At 49.5% G+C, this 19581-nt stretch overlaps 1 protein-coding gene across 1 annotated transcript; it reads left to right on the forward strand.

Annotated features, from left to right (window-relative positions):
* Positions 1–13139: 13139 nt before the first annotated feature.
* LOC308058076 (ribosome-binding protein 1-like) lies at positions 13140–17920 on the forward strand (the record flags this gene model as incomplete). Its single annotated transcript, XM_080412084.1, has 7 exons — positions 13140–13527; positions 14073–14221; positions 14447–14569; positions 15583–15735; positions 16072–16190; positions 16987–17140; positions 17566–17920. 7 exons carry the CDS (start codon positions 13140–13142, stop codon positions 17677–17679), a joined length of 1200 nt encoding a protein of 399 aa, XP_080268210.1. The 3' UTR covers positions 17680–17920.
* Positions 17921–19581: the final 1661 nt, after the last annotated feature.

The raw sequence follows: 19581 nt of genomic DNA on the forward strand, positions 1-19581 counted from the left end.
GGGTGATTTGAAGAATCAGTCAGCAGTATGCAGGCGAGCGGAGGTTATCTTTATTCGGCAGCGCTGGGTGCATGGGGGATCGCTCCACCAAAGTCATGCACCCTGAGGGGACTTTTCAGTCCCCCCTTTATACAAGCTACTCAGACCTATTCATTAGTTTTCCAAGAAATTGCTTACATATTCATTACAATTCTGAGAATTCATTTACATATCTCGTGCCTGCGCAATTGTCCTTGAGGAGTTGTCTCTGCCCAGACTCTATTCATCAACGGCCATGTTTAAAGTCTTTGTCTTCGCCACGTTGCATGTACAACAGGAATCTAAGACAGAATGTCCCTTCTTAAGATAACCAACCCAAGGACTTAGCAGTCTGTGCATCCGTCATGTGGCAATAAGGGTCCTCGGACATCTCCCGACTTTTAACTAAACATAGGTGTGTCATCCTTTAGATAAGTGGTACAGCATTCACTGTTCAGAGTTCCCGTTGTTTGTCAGGCAGCACCAGTCCCGCTGTGTCACCACTTTTCCTTCTCAACCTGGACTTTGGACAGAGACCAGTCCTGCAGACACCTCGGCAAGGAGGAGCCCTTGATGAGGACGACGACGAGCCGCTTTTGGGTGAGCTCAGAGCTGACTGAAACACAAGCGAAAAGCCCCAGCTCAAACCAGGCCACTTTGCTTTTCTTGAAAGTCACAAAGCTTCGCTCTGGTGGGTCTCTTTGCATCGGAAACCCTTGTGCTCCCAACGCTGTGACCTGTGTGGGTGCCAAGTCAGAGCAGTCCGTCACCGCCTGCCTCTGAATTCAAGGTTTGAACCGCGCAGTGTGGCCAGAGAGGGCACATGCTGCGAGAGGTCACGGACCATCATTTCCCTGGCCCTGCGGCTAAGCCAGCGCAGCCCGCTGCTGTGCCGGGAGCGGTGGGGACAGTGCCGCTCTGTCCCCACACAGCTGCCCAGAGCTCAGGGGAGGGGGCGGCCTGGAAGCGCCTGGGCTCCAGCGGCCGGCCAGAGAAAGCCCCCCCCCCGTTCTCACAGGGGAAGTGACTGACATGTGCAGGGTTTCTCCTGCTCGGACTGCAACAAGTTTCCCAGGAAGCTCCCCAAGGCGTGGACGTTTGGGTCTGAAGCCCCCCGGGCCGAGAGCAGGCGCTGCCAGGGAGCTAGAGCCCGCGGCAGGCTGGCCGTCACTCAGCAGGCAGGTGAACCTGCTTCCCCGCGCCCCGCTCCATCCACCTCCACCAGCTCTTACTTCCAGCCTGCTCCCCCCGCCCCGTACCCCCATCCTTTCTCCCGTGCGGCAGCTGCAGCAGGCACTTACCAGCCTCCCGAGCCCCCGGCTGACGCGGGGCACTGGCACGCTCAGCCGGCAGCGCTGGCCCCGCTGCAGGAGGGCTAATCCGCAGGCTGCAGAGGAATCACTCACTGACCCAGGGAAGGGAAAGCCCATTTATTTAGGCTACTTGAATTTGGCACGCACAGAACATATCCCAGTAACGCATGGGAGGCTAAGGGGTTTGTTTTGTTTTTTTCTTTTTTCTTCTTCTCTACAGACATAGAGGAAAACTCTATGCAACTCCCATGTACACACCGCACAAAGGAAACAGCTTTAAGCAACCACCGGTGAAACGTGGAAGCCTTTTAAGATCTCTGGAGCTGGCACAGGAATGTTCTCTACCCCCCATACAAAAGGCATTTCAATTTCAGGTCAGACTGTCTAGGTGATATTTCCATGCATTTCTACAGAAGTAAAGAAGCTAACAGACAAAAAGCCCAGATCAAGCCATATTAGTCAGGCTGATTGGTTCTACCAAGTTAGATCAATAGTGATTATGAACAAATGGACCAAGTGACCAAAGCCTGAGGCTGAGAATACCACTTTTTGAGATGTGGTTTCTTTTCACTGTACTACCCATAGAACTGGAGCACTCTGATAGAAGTATCTGCATTTGTAGAAGCCTCAGAAGCATCTGACCCACTAGTAAGTGTGTATTAGAGAAACGAAGGTAGTTCTAAATTAAACTATGTCAACAGAAAAGTAGTTGATAGAATCCCTCAGGCTGAAGGAGAACTCAAGGCACTTCATAACAAGAACATTGAACCTCTAGAACAAGTGAACCTTTAAATATTATTACTGCACCGTGAGTTTACAAGAGTGGATTAGGACTATTTCTCCAGAAAAATGTGTCTATTTTATGTCTGTTTCACTTCAGGATTAGCCTTTATTAGTACTGCTCTGCAACTGCTAGCACTAAGAATTTAACCCAGTTTTTGTGCCAACAGGTTGTTTTAGCCTAACTTTCACTACAGGTTTTCAGTTTTGTATAAAGTGGTTACAGGGGAAACTGTTTCTGAGTTTGGCCATTTGACCAGCAGCCTCAAAAAGACGGACTGAATTTTGCTTTTTACAACAAAGAAAATTAAGAACAGGAACCAGTTTGTTCTCACCCCCCCACCCCCCACCCCCCCCTTTCATCCCATGATACATTGACACTTTGCAGCTTTGGACCAACATTTTTGGAGACCTTTAGTGTTAATCCATTGGGGACAGTATTGGGCTGCTGGACAACCAATGCAAATACTAATAAACCAAGAGAAATCCTTAGATTTGATTTGTTGAGGGTCATTTGTACATACGAGCTACATCTCCAAAATGTGCTTTATTCTACCAGACAGCTTCCCTGCAGTTAGTGAAACCCTTGCCTAGAGTGGTTGCTTTACATAACTGATCTATTAAAACATGGAATGCCTGTAGAGTTGTGGCACTGCATGACATCTACAAGGGACTTGCTTCAAAAGCTACGACCAGGGAGCCTCCTGGCTTCTCAGCAGTGCAAGCTCGGGGCAGGTCCTCTGGCCCATTTGCTTGGCATTCATGCTTTATGCCTAAAAAAGAGGCAAAACACTCAATGTGGTATTCCAGCATGCTAGTAATCAATCAAATGTACTTGGTAGTAACATTAGAAGAGGCAATCGGGTCACCAAGCAGGTAAGCCCTGCCTTGGCTTAGGCATTTGGATGGTTTTCTCTGACGTGTGTCAGAGCAGACCTCTGGCTACACGCCAAATAGCAATGCAGAAATACCGGGGAGAACGTTTTCACTACATCCGTGCTCAGACTGTTCCCCTTTTCACTGCAGGCTCTCTCAGGAGCGCATCTCTCCTTTCTAGGGCTACCCTGGGTATGGCGGGTGAGGAAGCTACACGCAGGCAGGCTCCAATGGCTGACTCAGCTCCCGCTGGCTCTGGAGAGGTGGGTGGAAGAATCAGAGTGAGAATCTGGGCTGTAGAGACCAGAAAGGCTTTGCTGCTCCAAGGGATCAACAATGGATTCTTTTTTTGGAGATCAGGGAGCCCAACCCAAGCCCGTCTGATGTGGAGAAAAGCTGAATTTCTTCAGGATTTCTTTTTTTTTTTAACTTCCACCTGTGCAGCACAGCCTCCCTGGCTAGTTCGAGTCCACTGGCCAGCTGTCGTGTGAAGGCTGGCACTGCTGCACAATGATCCTGTCTGTCTTGCAGGCTGCGAGATTTTGGCCCAGTGCAGCAGGAGGAACTGAAGGGGGTCAGCGCTCTCTGGCTACAAGCCACGCCGACTGAGCATGAAATCTCTGAATGCTGCAGCAACATGTTTACTCCTTGGTTAACGGTGTCTGACAGGCTGAACAGAACTTTGCTTCTCCACGTGGAGATGCAATGCCCTTTGAAATGAGTAATCACAACCACATCTCTAAATCAAGCGCATTGTTAATTACTACTGTTGCACAGGATGTTTGAGATCATGTCTTTCAACAGACACAGGCTTGAACGTCCTCTGCCACAGCAGCAGCTCTAGAAGGAATCTAATGGTTTCTAGCCTGTATGGTGCAGATGTGCTGCTCTGCATGGTACAGCTATGGTGTCACAGACACTGCAAAACCTGCTCTTGTCCTGCGCACAGTTCTAGTGCCTCTAAAATTCAGTCAGACAGTGTAAGTTTTAGCCAGAGCTCATTTGAGCTGCATCACGGGGCATTTCACTTATGAAGTTCTCATCTCTCACTAGTATCTCAAAAAACCCAGCCATCCACAACCAAAAACCAAAGGCCAATCCAGCATCCAGCTGCTTTGGGAGGTGGCGGGAGCAGCTGACGGGGCTGGAGAGCATTTGCCAGCCGTCAGTGACGCCCTTGCCCTAAGCTGGTGTGGTGAATTTTGATCTAAGTCTGACGTGGTGGCAGTGTGAGGTCAGCAGCTCTGTTGGTACCAGCGCATTGTTGGGGTTGCTAGGTGAGGAGTGCAGGGTGCTCAGCTCCGCCCCGGTCAGCTCCGGGGCACACTGGTCTGGCCCTAAAGCCAGCAGAAGGACGTGGGTACATGTTCTCTGGACCCTCGTTTCTGTTTCCTGCCAGGAAGAGGAAATCCATCCCTTTTCACCCTGCAGGTTAGGAATAATCCCTCTGTCCCGATGGGGACCATCCCAAAGTGATGCTGCGTTGTCAGGAGGGAGGGGGCTGGCACCAGCTGTGCTGGGATGGAGCCGGCTGAGGCCGCTGAAATCCCAAACGACTGGGATGGACCAGGATAGCGATGCCTGTAGTATCAGCTGGGATCTCGCGCGGTGCCCTGGTGTAGAAAGTTGGTCCTGCCGGAGGGAGGCTGGTTCCAGCTGGCGTTGGCAGCCTGCCCGCCTGCCGGCTCTCTGCTGCTTTGTCTGGGATGCTTGGTGAGGCGGGCAGGGAGAGCTGGGCTGCTGATTGAAACAGCCCTCAACAACCCCCCTGGGGGTTGGAGACGACGTTTCCATTGCACTGTCACCCCCTGGCTGCACCAGTGCAGATTCGGCTGTGAGTGAGTTCGCCGCTGTCGGCTGTGAGAAAGGGAAAGGCTCTGAGGTCTCTCCCTGTGAGCACTGAGGTTTTGAAAAGATGCTGATCTCCTTAGTTTTATTCTTATTTTTGCCTCCTCCCTTTCCAGCCACTCCCTCTGTCCCCAGCCCACAACCTCTTAAAGAGGAAATTCAATGATGTTTACAGTTAAGCGTGGGGATGGGAACTTCTGACAGCCGAGGGCTTGATGCATTGAACACGAGAAAGCGCAGCCTGGCACCTCCTGGGGAGTGCCCCTGCGCAGATGAACTGCCTGACTGCAGCATCGGGGGGGGTGGGGGGGTGGGGGGGAGTTGTGAGCCACATGGAGGTGATGCCCATGGGGGAAACGCACGAGTGGGACAGCGGGGAAGAGACTGGCTTCCAGACTCGGGACGGGGTTCGGTTAGCGATTAAGAAGAGTGGAGGCAGCAGCATCTTCCTCCGCGTGGGGTTGCACCCTGCCTGCCAGGTCTCAGACCAGGCAGTACAGTCTCCGTTGTGGCTCCGTGTGTTATGGGTGGAGAACCTGAGCGTGGAGAGGAGGGTGGGAACGGATGCCCGCCAGTTAACAGCAGAGGTGGAAAGGGAAGCACCACATCCAGTGCTCCCTTTGCAAGTCTCGTTTCTTCCTGTGGGCATCTGCTGGGGAGATGAGATGGTTAATGACCATGCTTTTGCTTTTTTTTGGCTTGAACTTAGGCCTTTTCCTGGTGTTTGCATTGCAAGGAGATGGTAGCGTCTTGGTTCTCTGTGTGGCGTCTGTAGCATCATTGCTGGGGTGGTTCTCATCACTGGAGGCTGGGAGCAGCGACCCAGTGGGATGTGGTCACTGTGTGTCCTCCCTGCCAGGCTGGGCAGAGGCCAGCAGTGCTGCAAGCTGCGGGTGGCAAAGGGAGGCGGCCAGGGCTGTTGCAAAGCTGGGGAAAGCTCTCCCGTGCATGCTTTCCCCTTCCAGGGGGGTGTTTTATTCCAAAACTGAGACCCTGGATGCACTATGGGTGCAGAGATAAGGCCAGGTGCCCCAGGGAGAGCCCAGGTCTTGTCCAAACTGTACCAGGCAGTCTGGAAACGGGCTCTCTTACTGCTGCAGGGCTGCAGGTATTGCCCAGGGTTGTGCAAAAGCGTCCCATTGGACATGTCATGGGCACTTTGCTCGTGGCTGTCTCTGATTGCATCCCTGTTTTTTTCTTCCCCCTCTTTGGTTCTTCTGGAGCTTGCTGCAGCCAGTGCAAGCAGCCCCTGCGGCGTGGCTGGAGCACTGTGTGCAGGCAGCGCAGCGGAGGAGCGCAAACCTGGGAGGGGGCGGGGGGTGTCAGCAGGTTGCCCACACAACACAGATGGACATGGGAAACTCGCTGCTCACAGAGAGGCCGTTGCGCCTCTTTGTTTTCCCCACTGTTTGCGGCGAATGAAGAGACGGGACGCAGCTTGATGCAAGCAAATGTCAGTTTATTGTACAGAAACACGAGTTTATAAACACTTTCAAAAGCTGCGCATTTCAAACTAATTGGTTCTTGAAGCTAAGCACTGCATACCAGGCAATCCCTGATTGGTGGTTAACTACCAGCAATCAACAGCAAGGTGTTACCTTTCCTTGGCGCCATCCTTGGCGCCATCCGTCTCCCACCCCCCTGTGCTCTGCAAACATGCCTCATGTTAATTGTTGTCTAGACAAGCTCGAGCAAATTCCCCTCAGCTAACTGATTGCCGCGCGTGGTCCCAGTTTGCAGACCGCTCCTGCATCTCCCCCTTCCTGTTGCACAAAAAGAACCTTTGAAACCGAACAAGTAAAAACAAGGTATAAGTAATAGAACAAATAAAAAACTGAGACATATTATCAGTGTCAAAATAACCCACTGTCTTTGTTCCGTACAATTTTACAATTTCCCCTTTTTGTTTTTGAACAGCTAGTACCAGGTTTGCCATGTTCTGCAGGGCCCTTGCAAACATGACAGCAACCAAGGTAATAGCAAACAAACAATACTGCCAATTGATTGAATGAATGCCAAAAAGGCTGAAATTTTCTCAGATTTTGATAACATGTTGCTGCAATGGGGCGCCTAAAATCCACGCAGCGCATACCATCAAAATCCTCACAGCCATGTCCCTGAACCAACAACAAAAAACAGTGGCAATTTTGACTCACATTCTTAACTGCCTACCAAACAAGGTGATTTAACTCTTTAATGCTTTCCCTGCTGTTACTCTGGGTAAGATAAGAACCGCTGCGACACATTCCCATCATAGCCTCCTACTACTTTAACATCTACAGAAAAACAATTATCGACAAAGTGTAAACAATATCATCTTCTTTTGGATTAATATTATACATAGGTGGAAGGGCACACCAAACAAGAACTGGTTCAGTCAAAAAGTCCGAAACATAGCATGCCTTCTCTGAACATACCTCTGGGGTCATTCCCTTCATTCCCTCTTTTTTATGCAAAGAGAGACACTTTACCATAACAGAGAAGCCCCTATTTACATCTCTGAGTCAGGACACAAACCGCAGCTGTATGCGCCACCAGGCTCAGGGCAGGAATCATTCATGTAGTTACATAGCTATATATCTCTACAACTGTGCAGACACCTATTAAACACTAAATAATCATGTTTATCTTTCCTATTCTCCTTCACAATACCTAGTTGTTCTCTCATTATGAATCCTCCCTTCCCCTCATCAGTGTCAATGGAATCATTGTCCGAGTTGTCCTGTGAGTTGTCCTGTTCCCATGCTTAGTCCAAGAGTATTACCTTTGTTAAGTGGTTTGATCCAGGGTGATAGTGTTCGTTCTAGGCGCTGTAAAAAGCGAAATCTATATTCTATGTCCTGATTTTGGGTATCTAACATTAATGCAAAACAGTAATCCTCACACAGTTTTTATTTCATTCTGTAGGGTCAGTGTCGCTATCAGTTGTCTGCGGTAAAGGTTCACGGAAAGGTCTTACATTCTTCGCTGGGATCCATCTAGGTCCTTTTTCTGTAGAGACACAAGCATAACCTTTTCCCCATGTAACAAGAGGATATGGTCCCATAATTTTACCTGTTTCTGGATCTCGGACCAATACTGGGGCTTTAACCCGTGCCTTGAAGGAGGCATTTGCAGTGAAATGTCGAACTATTGGTGGGTTGTTATCTATTAAAGAACAATTCAAAAAATTTAAAACATACAATGCTTTCTGTAACCGTTCCTCCGGAATAGCCATTCCCATTCCCCCTTTTTGTTGTTGTAATAAACGTTTTAGAGACTGATGAGACCGTTCAATGAGAGATTGACCGGTGGGGGAATGAGGAATGCCAGTAATATGAGTTATGCCCCATAGGGCAAAAAAGGTTTTTATAGTTGTTGAAACATAAGCTGGACCATTATCTGTCTTTATCTTTAAGGGAATACCCAATGTAGCAAAAGCACGCATTAAATGTCTACGAACATCTCGTGCCTTTTCCCCTGTGTGACAAGAGGCAAACAAGGCACCTGAAAATGTATCAATGGAAGAGTGGATATATTTAAGGTTACCAAATTCAGAATAATGTGTGACATCTGTTTGCCATAATTGTAGGCTTTGTAATCCTCTAGGGTTAACTCCTGCAGCAATTGATGGGAAAGAATGTTTTTGACAATCAGGACAGACAGCAATAATATTTGATGCTTGGTGAGAAGTAAGGTCAAACTGTCGTTTAAGAGCTCCAGCATTTTGATGGAAAAAGGAGTGACTCAGTTTAGCTTGTGCAATACGGTCTGGCAGTACTTGAACTGGTCACGTCAATAGATCAGCTCGTCGGTTACCTTCTGCAAGAAAACCAGGTAGTGAGGTATGAGACCTAATATGCATAACAAAATAAGGTGCAGATCGAGAGTCCAAAAGGAAAATAAGTTCCTGTAACAGGGTAAAAAGTTGTGAATGTGAAACATTTCGCAGCACAGAAGCTTCAGCTCGTGTAACAATACCTGCAACATAAGCAGAATCAGTAACAAGATTGAGTGGTACGTTCCATTTTCGGAAAACACGAACAACTGCATTCAGTTCTACTATTTGAGGTGAACCGGAGACTGTCTCTATGTCCGAATCCCATTGTCTCCGTTGATCATCCCACCATAGAAGAACAGATTTATGTGATTTGCCTGATCCATCTGTAAAGACAGTAAGTGCCTGTAAGGGTTGTTCGCTTCTTCTGGGTTTTAACATCAGACGAAAATCAATGTTAAACAGTTTGTGTGAAGGTGGATGGGAAGTTATTTGACCTGTATAGTCAGCAAGTGCCATAGCAAAGGTGTCTGATTGCTGATAAAGCCATTGTAAGTATACTGTTGTTATTGGTAGACAAATACAGACAAAATCCTTCCCTGATAAGGTTAACAGGCGTGATCTAGCTTTAACAATCAGAGAGGCAAACATTTCATGTTGTGTCAAAATAGTTTTTGTAGACTGGTTAGGTAAAAAGATCCATTCAATAATTAACAGGGGGTCTGAGTTCTGAAGGTCCCATTGAAATATCAGGGCATGAGGCTGTCGTGCAGGGTTTAAAATAATCAAGTAAAAAGGTAGTTCAGGAGCCCATCGGTGGGCCTGTCGAGAAGCGATAGCTGAGGCAACCTTTTGTAAAGATGTATCTGCTTCAGAGTTAAGACTACGTGGAGAACAAAGATTAGTGTCCCCTTTTAGTAGGTCAAACAAAGGACCCAAGTCTGTATTAGAAATTCCCAATAATGGTCGAACCCAATTTATTGTTCCCAGTAATTTTTGTGCATCATGCTGGTTTCTTACATTGGTATTGATCTGCAATGGTTGAGGAACAATAGTGTGTGCTCTTATTCGCCAGCCCAGATATTTCCAAGGGGGAAACTTCTGGACCTTTTCTGGTGCTATACAGAGACCTGCCGAATTCACGGCATCTGTGACAAGGGCTACAGCTTTCTCCATGACTTCGTGATGTTGTGCTGCCACTAAAAGGTCATCCATATAATGATACAATAACACAGTAGGCATAGCATTTCGGACAGGACTGAGTATTTTTGCAACGTACCATTGACACATTGTAGGGCTATTTTTCATACCTTGTGGCAGTCCAACCCACTGATATCTCTGCAATGGAGCTTGCATGGTGATGCTTGGAATGGAAAAGGCAAATTTTGGGGTATCATCTATATGCAATGGGATACTGAAAAAACAATCTTTAAGATCTATGACAGTTAGATGCCAATCTCGAGGGATCATAGTTGGAGACGGGAGACCAGGTTGGAGGGCTCCCATATCTTCCATAGCATCATTAATTTTTCTGAGATCATGGAGCAAGCGCCACTTGCCAGTTTGTTTTTTAATAACAAAAACTGGTGAATTCAATGGGCTGGTAGAGGGTACAATATGTCCTTTGGACAGTTGTTCTGAGACTAAGTTTTGAAGTGCGCAAAGTTTTTCCAAAGGAAGGGGCCATTGATCCACCCAAATAGGAACATCAGTTTTCCAGGTTATTTTCAGGGTGTCACGCACTTCAATGGCCCCATCTAAAAATGTGTACGGATGGACATTCCCCATTGTGACAATACATCACGTCCCCACAAAACCATAGGGACAGGTAGCACAAAAGGTTTAACAGAAGCCACATGTCCCTCTGGTCCTTGAATTCGAATTAGTTCCAAACTCTGACGACTGTTACCAGTCCCCCCTATCCCAGCCAGTGTCTGAGAGACATTAGTCAGTGGCCATTGTGGAGGCCATTTGGCTTGAGAAATTACTGTGACATCAGCTCCAGTGTCAATGATCCCATTTAGTGCTATTTGTTCGTCATTGTAAATAAGGGTACACTGATACATAGGTCGCTGTGGAGAAATAGATTGTACCCACAAAATGTGAGGCAACCCTGTAGAACCAAAACCTCCTCTCCTCTGCAGAGGGTGATCAGTGGTAAGAGAGCTTACCCCTGCCGGGATCAGAATCAATTGTGCTATTCTACTACCTTGAGGTATCGTACAGGGTGGAAATGGAGTCCATGCCATGATTTTGATTTTGCCCACACTGTCAGAGTCAATAACACCTGGTAAAACAAATAGACCAGACAATGTTGTGGAAGATCTACCAATTAACAGAGCTTGTGTATCAGGGGGTAATGATCCTTTGACATTTGTTGATAATAAATGAACCGAGGAATCGAGCAACGTTACTGTGTGTGAGGTTGCCAGGTCCAATCCTGCGCTGCCTGAGGTTGCTGGACAGAGACTTGAGGTGTCGGTGCTTCTCTCCGAGCTTGTTGAAATGTCAGCTGTGGCACTTGTGTCTGCGCGCGTCGCTGCCCCGCGCTCCGCGGTCGGTTTCCCTGTATCGGTTGTCCCTGGAAATCATACTTAGGTCAACATCGATTAGCATAATCATGCCCTTTCCGACATGTCGGACAAACTCCAGGACCAGGAGGTTGTTGTTTATTCCCCGCAGCCCGAGCAAGACAATTTCTCTTTAGATGACCAGGCTTACCACAACCATAGCAATTCCCCACAACACACATCGCTGCAAAAGCAGCAGCCATAGCTTCAAACTTGTGGTCAACCGTACCGATTCGGTTACATGCTTCCACCATTTCCACCAGAGTGGGGTTTGGGTTGGGAAGAGACTTCAATAGCCTTTTACAATCAGCATTAGCATTTTCAACAGCTAGTTTTGTTAGCAATATATCCCGAGCTTCCGCATTATCTACTTGACGTTCCAAAGCCTGTTTTAGTCTATCAATAAACTGCATATAAGGTTCTCGAGACTCCTGAGTGATGTTAGTAAAGGCTTTTTGTGGCTTTTGTACGTCAGGAACCTGGAAAAAAGCCTTTTTCGCCTCTTCTCTAATTGCCTCGAGAGCCGCACGGGGGCAGTGTTGAGCCTGCGCTACCGGATCAGCATGTGCACCGGTGCCCGTAAGATGCTCTATTGTCAGTGCAGCTAATACAGGATCATTATGATTAACATACGTGAGCAGGAGTGCTTGCAATCCTCCTTTCCAATGCGACTCCCACAACGTATACTGAGTCGGGGTTAATAGCAATCGTGCTAAAGATTTCAAATCATGAGGAGTCATGATATAAGTATCAAACACAGAAGATAACAGACTTATAAAATAGGGAGAAGAAATACCATGTTCTGTGACTGTGCGGTGCAGTTTTTTAACAACCGAAAAAGAAAGAGGCTCCCATCGTGCTCCCCCTGCCCGACCCTGAGAATACAAGACTGGAGCAACTATAGTTTTAGCCATTTCTAAATCCCCCTCCTTTAAGGCTTGTTTCTTTATTTTTGTCCACACATCACGTAGATCAGGAGGGTATAAATCAGGTTCTTTTTCACAGTCTATCAGTCCTGCGTCAAAAGGATCTTCTCTGGCGGATACCCCACTGCATTGACACCCAGGGGTCTAGAGCACTGTGACTTAGAGGCTGATAAGGAAAGAGCTATAGGAGCTTGCGATTCCTCCTCCTCTCCTTCCTCTGCTTTCATAGTCTCAAAAATAACTCTCCATGAAGAAAGCAGACGGTGGGACTCAATATTGCCTTTTGTCGCAGAATCCCATAATTTCACCCCTGTGTCGTCCCAAAGTTCCCGCGTAAAAATTGTAGATGCAGTCACTGCGGGCATATTTACTTGCACCCACTTGAGCATTGCTTTAAGGTCTTGCCCAGAGATATTTTTCTTATGTTTATTAAGAATACCTTTCATAAGCTCATAAACGTCTCCTTCTGGGGACGAAGCCTGATTCCCCGTTACGGATTTCCCACAGCTCACCTCTCAACTCCGGAGGGATTTCTGGCCGGCTCCTGCTTCCTTTCAGCAGATCATTCAAAGTTCTGTGGGATTCGCTGCATGTTGCTCAGATAGGCGATTCGAGAGCCCTTCACTATAGATCCTTAAACGGATCACGTCGGGGTCACCAATTTGCGGCGAATGAAGAGACGGGACGCAGCTTGATGCAAGCAAATGTCAGTTTATTGTACAGAAACACGAGTTTATAAACACTTTCAAAAGCTGCGCATTTCAAACTAATTGGTTCTTGAAGCTAAGCACTGCATACCAGGCAATCCCTGATTGGTGGTTAACTACCAGCAATCAACAGCAAGGTGTTACCTTTCCTTGGCGCCATCCTTGGCGCCATCCGTCTCCCACCCCCCTGTGCTCTGCAAACATGCCTCATCATGTTAATTGTTGTCTAGACAAGCTCGAGCAAATTCCCCTCAGCTAACTGATTGCCGCGCATGGTCCCAGTTTGCAGACCGCTCCTGCAACTGTTGTTCTGGTGTCTTGCAGGCACAGAAGAATAAGGCAGGATGGGTGTCTATGACCCTCAGATGCTGAAGGTTGTGCTCTTTGGAGGTTTGATGCTGGTATCGGCCATCGGGATCTTCCTGGTGTTCACCTTCGTGGAGAAGGTCCTCCGTCCTTCTGAGGAGGCCTTGGCCAAGCAAGGCAAAGGGCTTAAGAAGACTCAGCAGAAGGAAAAAGAGAAAAAGAAGAAAGAGGAAGCTGTTGAGAAAAAAGGAAAAGGAAAGAAAAATCAAGAGAAACCTAATGGACAGGTCCCAGAGGCGCACCAAAGTGCTCCAGTGGTCAGCTCTGTCACCATAAAGAAAAGCAATGTTCTTCCAGCCCATGAGGAGCAGAAGCATAATGGACCTGTCAAGAAGGTGGCTGCATCCAAGAAGAAGAGCGAGCCAGGTAAGGCCAAGTTCCTCTGCATATATCCCCGTCGGGTAAGCCGGCAGAGGGATCGGAGAAGGGCTGGAGTCATCTCGTTCCCTTAGCAAAGAGCTGGAACGAACCTGCCTGGTGAAAGGCAGGAGATGACCTTGCTGCTCTGCATCACTGGCACCGCTGCGTGGAGCGACAGTCCCCCAGCGAGGCTGTGTCACGATGGAGTCCAGCTTCTGATGCCCACCATGTCTCTGCTCCCTGGCTTTAGCAAAGCGTGCCCAGCTCCGTCTGGAATCGCTCAGTGTGATGGAGGGTGGTGGCAGGGCGGCAGGAGCAGTAGCAGAGCCAGGCAGAGGTGGCAGCTGGCTCAGGGAACACTTGTCTGTGGTGGGTGCCGTCCCCAGCACTCGTCACGTTGCTTTCAGTTAGAGAGGTATCAAACTTGGCTGTGGAAATCTGGGCGGTTGCTGGCGTGAAATGGCAGTTATGGGGTTGAAGTCAACTGAGGTGATGCTACTCAGCCCTGCCGTTGGCTCGAGCGCTCCCAACCCCTCCTCTCTCCTCCCCAGCACCTGCGGACTCGGATGGGCCCCTCTACCTGCCCTACAAGACGCTTGTGTCCACTGTCAGCAGCACGGTGTTCAGCGAGGGGGAGGCCCAGCAGCTCATCGAGATCCTGACGGAGAAAGCGGGCATCGTCCAGGACACCTGGCACACGGTAGGGCTGCCAGCAGCGTCGTGTCCACCAGGGCTGGGCCAAGCCTCCGGGGGTGCGGAGGGGTGAAGGCAGCCCGTTTTCGGGCAGGCTGTCCCCCGAGGGTCAGCCTTAGAGACAGGAGCTGAATTTTCCCCTGGAGCAGAGGGCAGGACCCTGTGCGTGTGGGGTGGAGGGGTTGGATGCGGAGGTGGTGGTCCCCGCTGATGTGCCACCCTGTGCCGGCAGGCCAAGCAGAAGGGTGACCCTGTCACTGTCCTGAAACGCCAGCTGGAGGAGAAGGAGAAGCAGCGCGCCACTAAGCAGGAGGCTGCAGCCGCTGCCAGAAACAAGGTGGAGGAGCTGAGTCAGGTAAGTGCCGCGCAGCCCTCCCGGCACCCCTGGCACAGGCTCTGCGCCTCACGGCTCGCCGTGTGCCTCCCTCTCCCCACGTCTTACCCCCCCTTGCAGGTGAAGCCCAGGGGTTCTCTGGGCCCTTCATTCATTTGCTGTTTTCTCCCCAAAAAGGGGAGGAGATGCCCACCTGAGCTCCTCTCCTGGGCCTGATCCAGCCCGGGGAGGCACGTGCCCTGTTGGCAGCCGCAGCAGGAGCGGGCTAAAGCCATGCCTGTAAGAGACTGCAGCTTTCTGCTGCTTTACGGAGGACAATAAAGCCCTTCTCATCTCTTGGCAGAGCCCCTGAGCTGAGAAGGTGTTGAACAGTCGCTTTTTAAGGAGCCTGATCCTATTTACAGCCCCCTTGCCTGACTCAGCCCCTTGCCTCCACCTCTCGTTGGGTGTTGAAGTCAGAAGGGACCCCCGGCGCGTCGTGCTCAGCACCTCCTGCCCCGCAGCCGCCAGGACCCTGCTGCAGCAGGTCCATCTGCCTGCAGGCAGGAGAGGAGAGGGCGAAGCCACCCTGTGCACTGAGTGCTGCGCTAAACCCCGGCCTGTGCAGGCAGCCCAGGACAGCGGCACGGCATCACCCAGCCGGCCAAGAGAGCACCCCTGCCTTGGCAGGGGGCGGAGGGGGAGTCTGTGTTTCATTTGTGGGGGTGTTTTCTTTTTTTAGTTTTCCTGCTTTGCCGCAAACTTGATGTGATGATGTTGATCCTGGGGCCGGGGAGGGGAATAAAATTCCAGGCCCTCACTCCTGTCTCTTAGCTGGCCCAATGTGGAACAACAGTGGCATCCAGTGGCCACTGAGCCCAAAGCTTAATGCAGGAGGAAATGTAAGTGCGGAACGGTGTAGCTGGGCCTGGGGGCAGCGCCGAAAGGGTTACGCTTCTTAAAGTCTTCTGAGCTAGGAGGCCACTTGGTTCGAGTCCCCTTAAAGCAGGGAAGTTCCTACGCTGAAACTGACCGGGTGGCTTCTCTCCTCGAAGGAGCTGGCGGCCGAGCGGGCCAAGGCGACAACCCTGGAGGGCAAGCTGAAGGAGCAGCTGCTGGCCCGCGAGCAGGAGATGGCAGCGGTGCAGGCACGCATGCAGGCCAGCTACCAGGACCATGTCAGCGAAACGCAGCAGCTGCAGGGCAAGGTGAGCCCCACGCGGTGCTCTGCAGCTTCCTCCACTGGCTGCCGGCTGGCCCTCGGTGGCAGCTGCCTGGTCTTTTGGAGAAGACCGAGGTGGACGAGGGGACCAGAGCCTCGGGGAGGGGCGAGAGCCCCGCAGTGCTCCTGAGCCGTGGTGCTCACGCTAGAAGAGGGATGTGGGAGCATCCTCACGGGATGCAGCAGCCGCAGGGGCTGTCAGCATCAGCAGACACCTCGCTGTGGCTTCCTTGCCAGTCCCTCTTGCTCATGGAGTGGGCTCCTCAGGGGAGAGCTGAGGGGCTGGCAGCGGCGGCATTAACCCCTGTTGGTCTCTCCCTAGATCCGCACCCTGCAGGAGCAGCTGGAGAATGGCCCTGACACGCAGCTGGCTCGCCTGCAGCAGGAGAACTCCATCCTGAGCGATGCCTTCTGCCAGATCAGAAGTCAGATGGAGAGCAAGTAAGACTAGTGGTGGGGGTGGGGGGCAGAGCCTGGGGCCGCCCTCTGGCAAGCCCTGGGGGTGGCTGTCCATCATGATTGGCCACCCCCTTTCTTGAGGGTGCTTCTACAGACGCCCCAGCTAGCTGGAGGTAGAGGAGGGAGTGAGGAAGAGATTGCCAAATGGCTTTTGTGGGCCTGGCAGGGGAAACAAGGATGCTTTTCCCAAGTGGAAGGGCAGGGGAAGCCCTCTCTGCTTTGGAGTCACCTGTGCTGATGCTAGCGGAGGGGGCAGAGGGGACCAGAAGGCGCTGCAGCATTTCTCCACACTTCGGAGAGCTTGTTCTCACCAACTTCAGAAGAAATGTCGCTGGCTCTTTGATGGGAGCGGTGCTGCAGAGAACCGAGACCTGCCTGGTGCATACAGAGCAACCAGGAGCTAGGGGGAAGAATTTGGCACTCTCTTTTTGTAGAAAGTCTGAAATGGCTGGTGATTAACAGTGGTCAATTAATTACGGAGCAGACTCCAGCTGCTTACAGTGCTTCCTCCTGTGTCTGGGAACACAGATCCTTGCGTCTTCTATTTCATGAGAAAGGAATGTCTCCTGTGATGGAAACGGAGCTTTTGAAATTGATGTGTCAGCTCCTTCCACCCCATCCCTGAAGGACCAGGCGTGTCCGAGAAGCAGGCCAACACAACCGTTGAGATGTTTCAAGCCCTGTTATCAGGCCCACAGGAGGATGTGTTCCCCCTGGGTAACGCCAGGGATGCTTGACTGGCCTGCGGGCTGCAATAACGCTGCTTCTGTTGGTGCAGGCAAAACGCTGAGGTGGCCAGGTTACAGGAGTGGTGCGGCAAGCTGATGAACGAGCTCTCTGAGAAGTCAGAGGTGCTGCAGCAAGAGAAGCAGCTGAGGAAGAGCTGGAAGATGAAAGTGGCAGCCTTGGAGAGGCAGATGGAGCAGCTGCAGGTCAGGCAAGCGCCTGCAAACCTGCTCCCCCCGGCTGTGAGGGTGGGGGGGGAAGCCTAGGTGGTGCACCGTGCTGGGTGGTAGCCTCAGGTGAGAGAGGAAACCCAGTGGCCCCTGCCAGCGGGTGCTCACGAGGACGTAGGTGCTCCCTCTCGACTCTGAAGCCCTTGGTGCAGGAGGTAGAGCTTGTGGCTTTGTTGTTGTCACCGGGGTGTGGCTGGATTTGGGTTTTTTAGGGGTGTTTAAAGGACACCTCCCAGGTAGAGCCTCTGAGCACGCCGCTGGAGCAGTGGTGCATCGCTGGCTTGTGGCTACCGAGGCAGCTCAGTGGAGACCTGAGGTGACCCGAGATGTTTTGGAGGGGGGAGTGTCACCAGACGGCCAAGGGAGACTCAGGCAGATGCCTTCTTTTGACTCCCATGTAGGAAAAACTAGGAAAAAAAAAAGAGAAAGAACCGGGGCCAGGCAGCAAGCGAACTACAGGAGCGACTGAAGGTTACCCAGGACCAACTGGCCAAAGGGAGAATGAAGAAGTGTAAAGAACAGCTTCAGGAAACGGTACTGGTGGTAGCCACAGCCATCCCTCCCCTTGGTGCTGGTGGAGGGCAGGGGGAAGCGCCTGTCAGGCAGCGGTTGAAAACCGGAGACAAGGTGGCACTTGCTGCCAGAAACCATCTGGGTGGCTTTTGGGAAGCTCTGGGAGCACAGGAGATGGTGGTCATGGTTCTCCCTTCTCAAAAGGCAGGACCTGGCCCATCTGTGAAACGCTTTGATGCTTGTGTTACCGAAATCTCGGAATGAAGAACTTATCGACACCAATGTGATGTAGATAAGCAGACACTTCTTTATTGACGGCCGGGTGCGTGAGCGAGTCCTCTCACGATCAGCGCACACCAGGTCCCACACTCAGATTCCATATATAGAACTTATTCATACATATTCATTAAATATTCATGCATAATCATAACATTTCCCATAAATCATTTACATACTCTCCTCCTATATCCGTTTCTGCGCAGTAAAGCTTAGAAAGGTCTAGAAATGGGTCTAGGGTACGATTTGGGTAGGTGGTATATGAGTCGGTGGTCGCGATCTCCCCCTGCCGGAATTACCTTTTACTAAAGTTCACAGTTTCTTGGCAGGCACCTACAAGCTGTTCCAGTCGACTCTCCCCAGTTCCCATTAATCTCATCCTCTGACATTTCAATGCACCTCTACGTAAAGAAGACTGGTTAAGTACAAAGGAACCTTTCAACCCTAAAGTTATTACCTAAGTTTTTCCACAATAGTTCCAGGCCCTTCTTCTAGCCTTGGTACAGGACGTACAAAAGATGTCATAACTACTTCTACTATATAGCTGTAAATTTTCCATAAAAATTTTCTTATTCCTCTATATTTTAATTCTATTAAATGATTTTATAAAATCAATCAATCAATCTAATATAATCAATCAATCTTAACTTATTAACAAATCGATAACATTTCCCCCCTTTGAAAGTGTTGAAAATCATCATTTCAATACTTTCACATTATTCATATATCTTTTGTTTCAACATATTTTGGTGATGGATCATATCTTGGTGAAATGGTTGGTACTTCTCTCATAATCATACGATTCACTGCAATTCTATTAGTAAACTGTTTCTTCAGACATGCTTATACTAGCATGCTCATCAAAAAGACAACTAGCAACAGAAACAAAGTTTTAATTATAGATTGTATCCAAGAGCTCAAATTCCATCCCAGTTTGTTAAAAATTTTTCCAAACCAATCTTCTGACATATCCTTTTGAATTGTTTCAGTTTCTTTTTCAATTTTTTTTTCCCAATAGGTCTAGATCATGTTCCACATCCTGAGTGACATTTGGAATGTGGACACAACAGTGGTCCAGTTTATCTTTGAGATATCCACACACTCCATGTTCTTTAAGCAGGAGCCTATCTAGTGCCATTCTATTTGTAAAGTCATTCTGGAGGTCGCCTGTAATTATATATTAAATTCCTTAAACCCCTTTTTGTTAACGTTTGCTAATTTTTCCACTTGACCAGTTAAATGATAGAGCCATGCTCTATTTCTATATGAAGCTATAGGATTTAAAAGTGATTCCAGTGCCCAGCCAATTTTCACTCCTGTAGATGGTTCATTCCAAACATCATTATTTATCCCTGATCTCTTTATTCGTTTCAATTCTAAATTCTCTAGAGATCCTTTAAATGGTGATTTCTTCCAGATTGGACACAATGTTGGCATGCCTAACGTGATTTGTTTCACCTTACCATCTAATGGTAGGTGTGTTGTCCAGGTTCCATCACTTAATGCCCAAACTAAATGTCCTGGACTTCGAATAGTAGATTTTCTACAACTAAACAAAGTTCCTCTTCTGACTGTAAAAGCGCTGGTTAAATTTAGAGTATTCTTAAGACCTCGACAAAAACAACCAA

The sequence above is a fragment of the Falco punctatus genome, assembly GCF_963210335.1.
Source record: "Falco punctatus genome assembly, contig: scaffold_23, whole genome shotgun sequence".
In the NCBI taxonomy this organism is placed as follows: Eukaryota; Metazoa; Chordata; class Aves; order Falconiformes; family Falconidae; genus Falco; species Falco punctatus.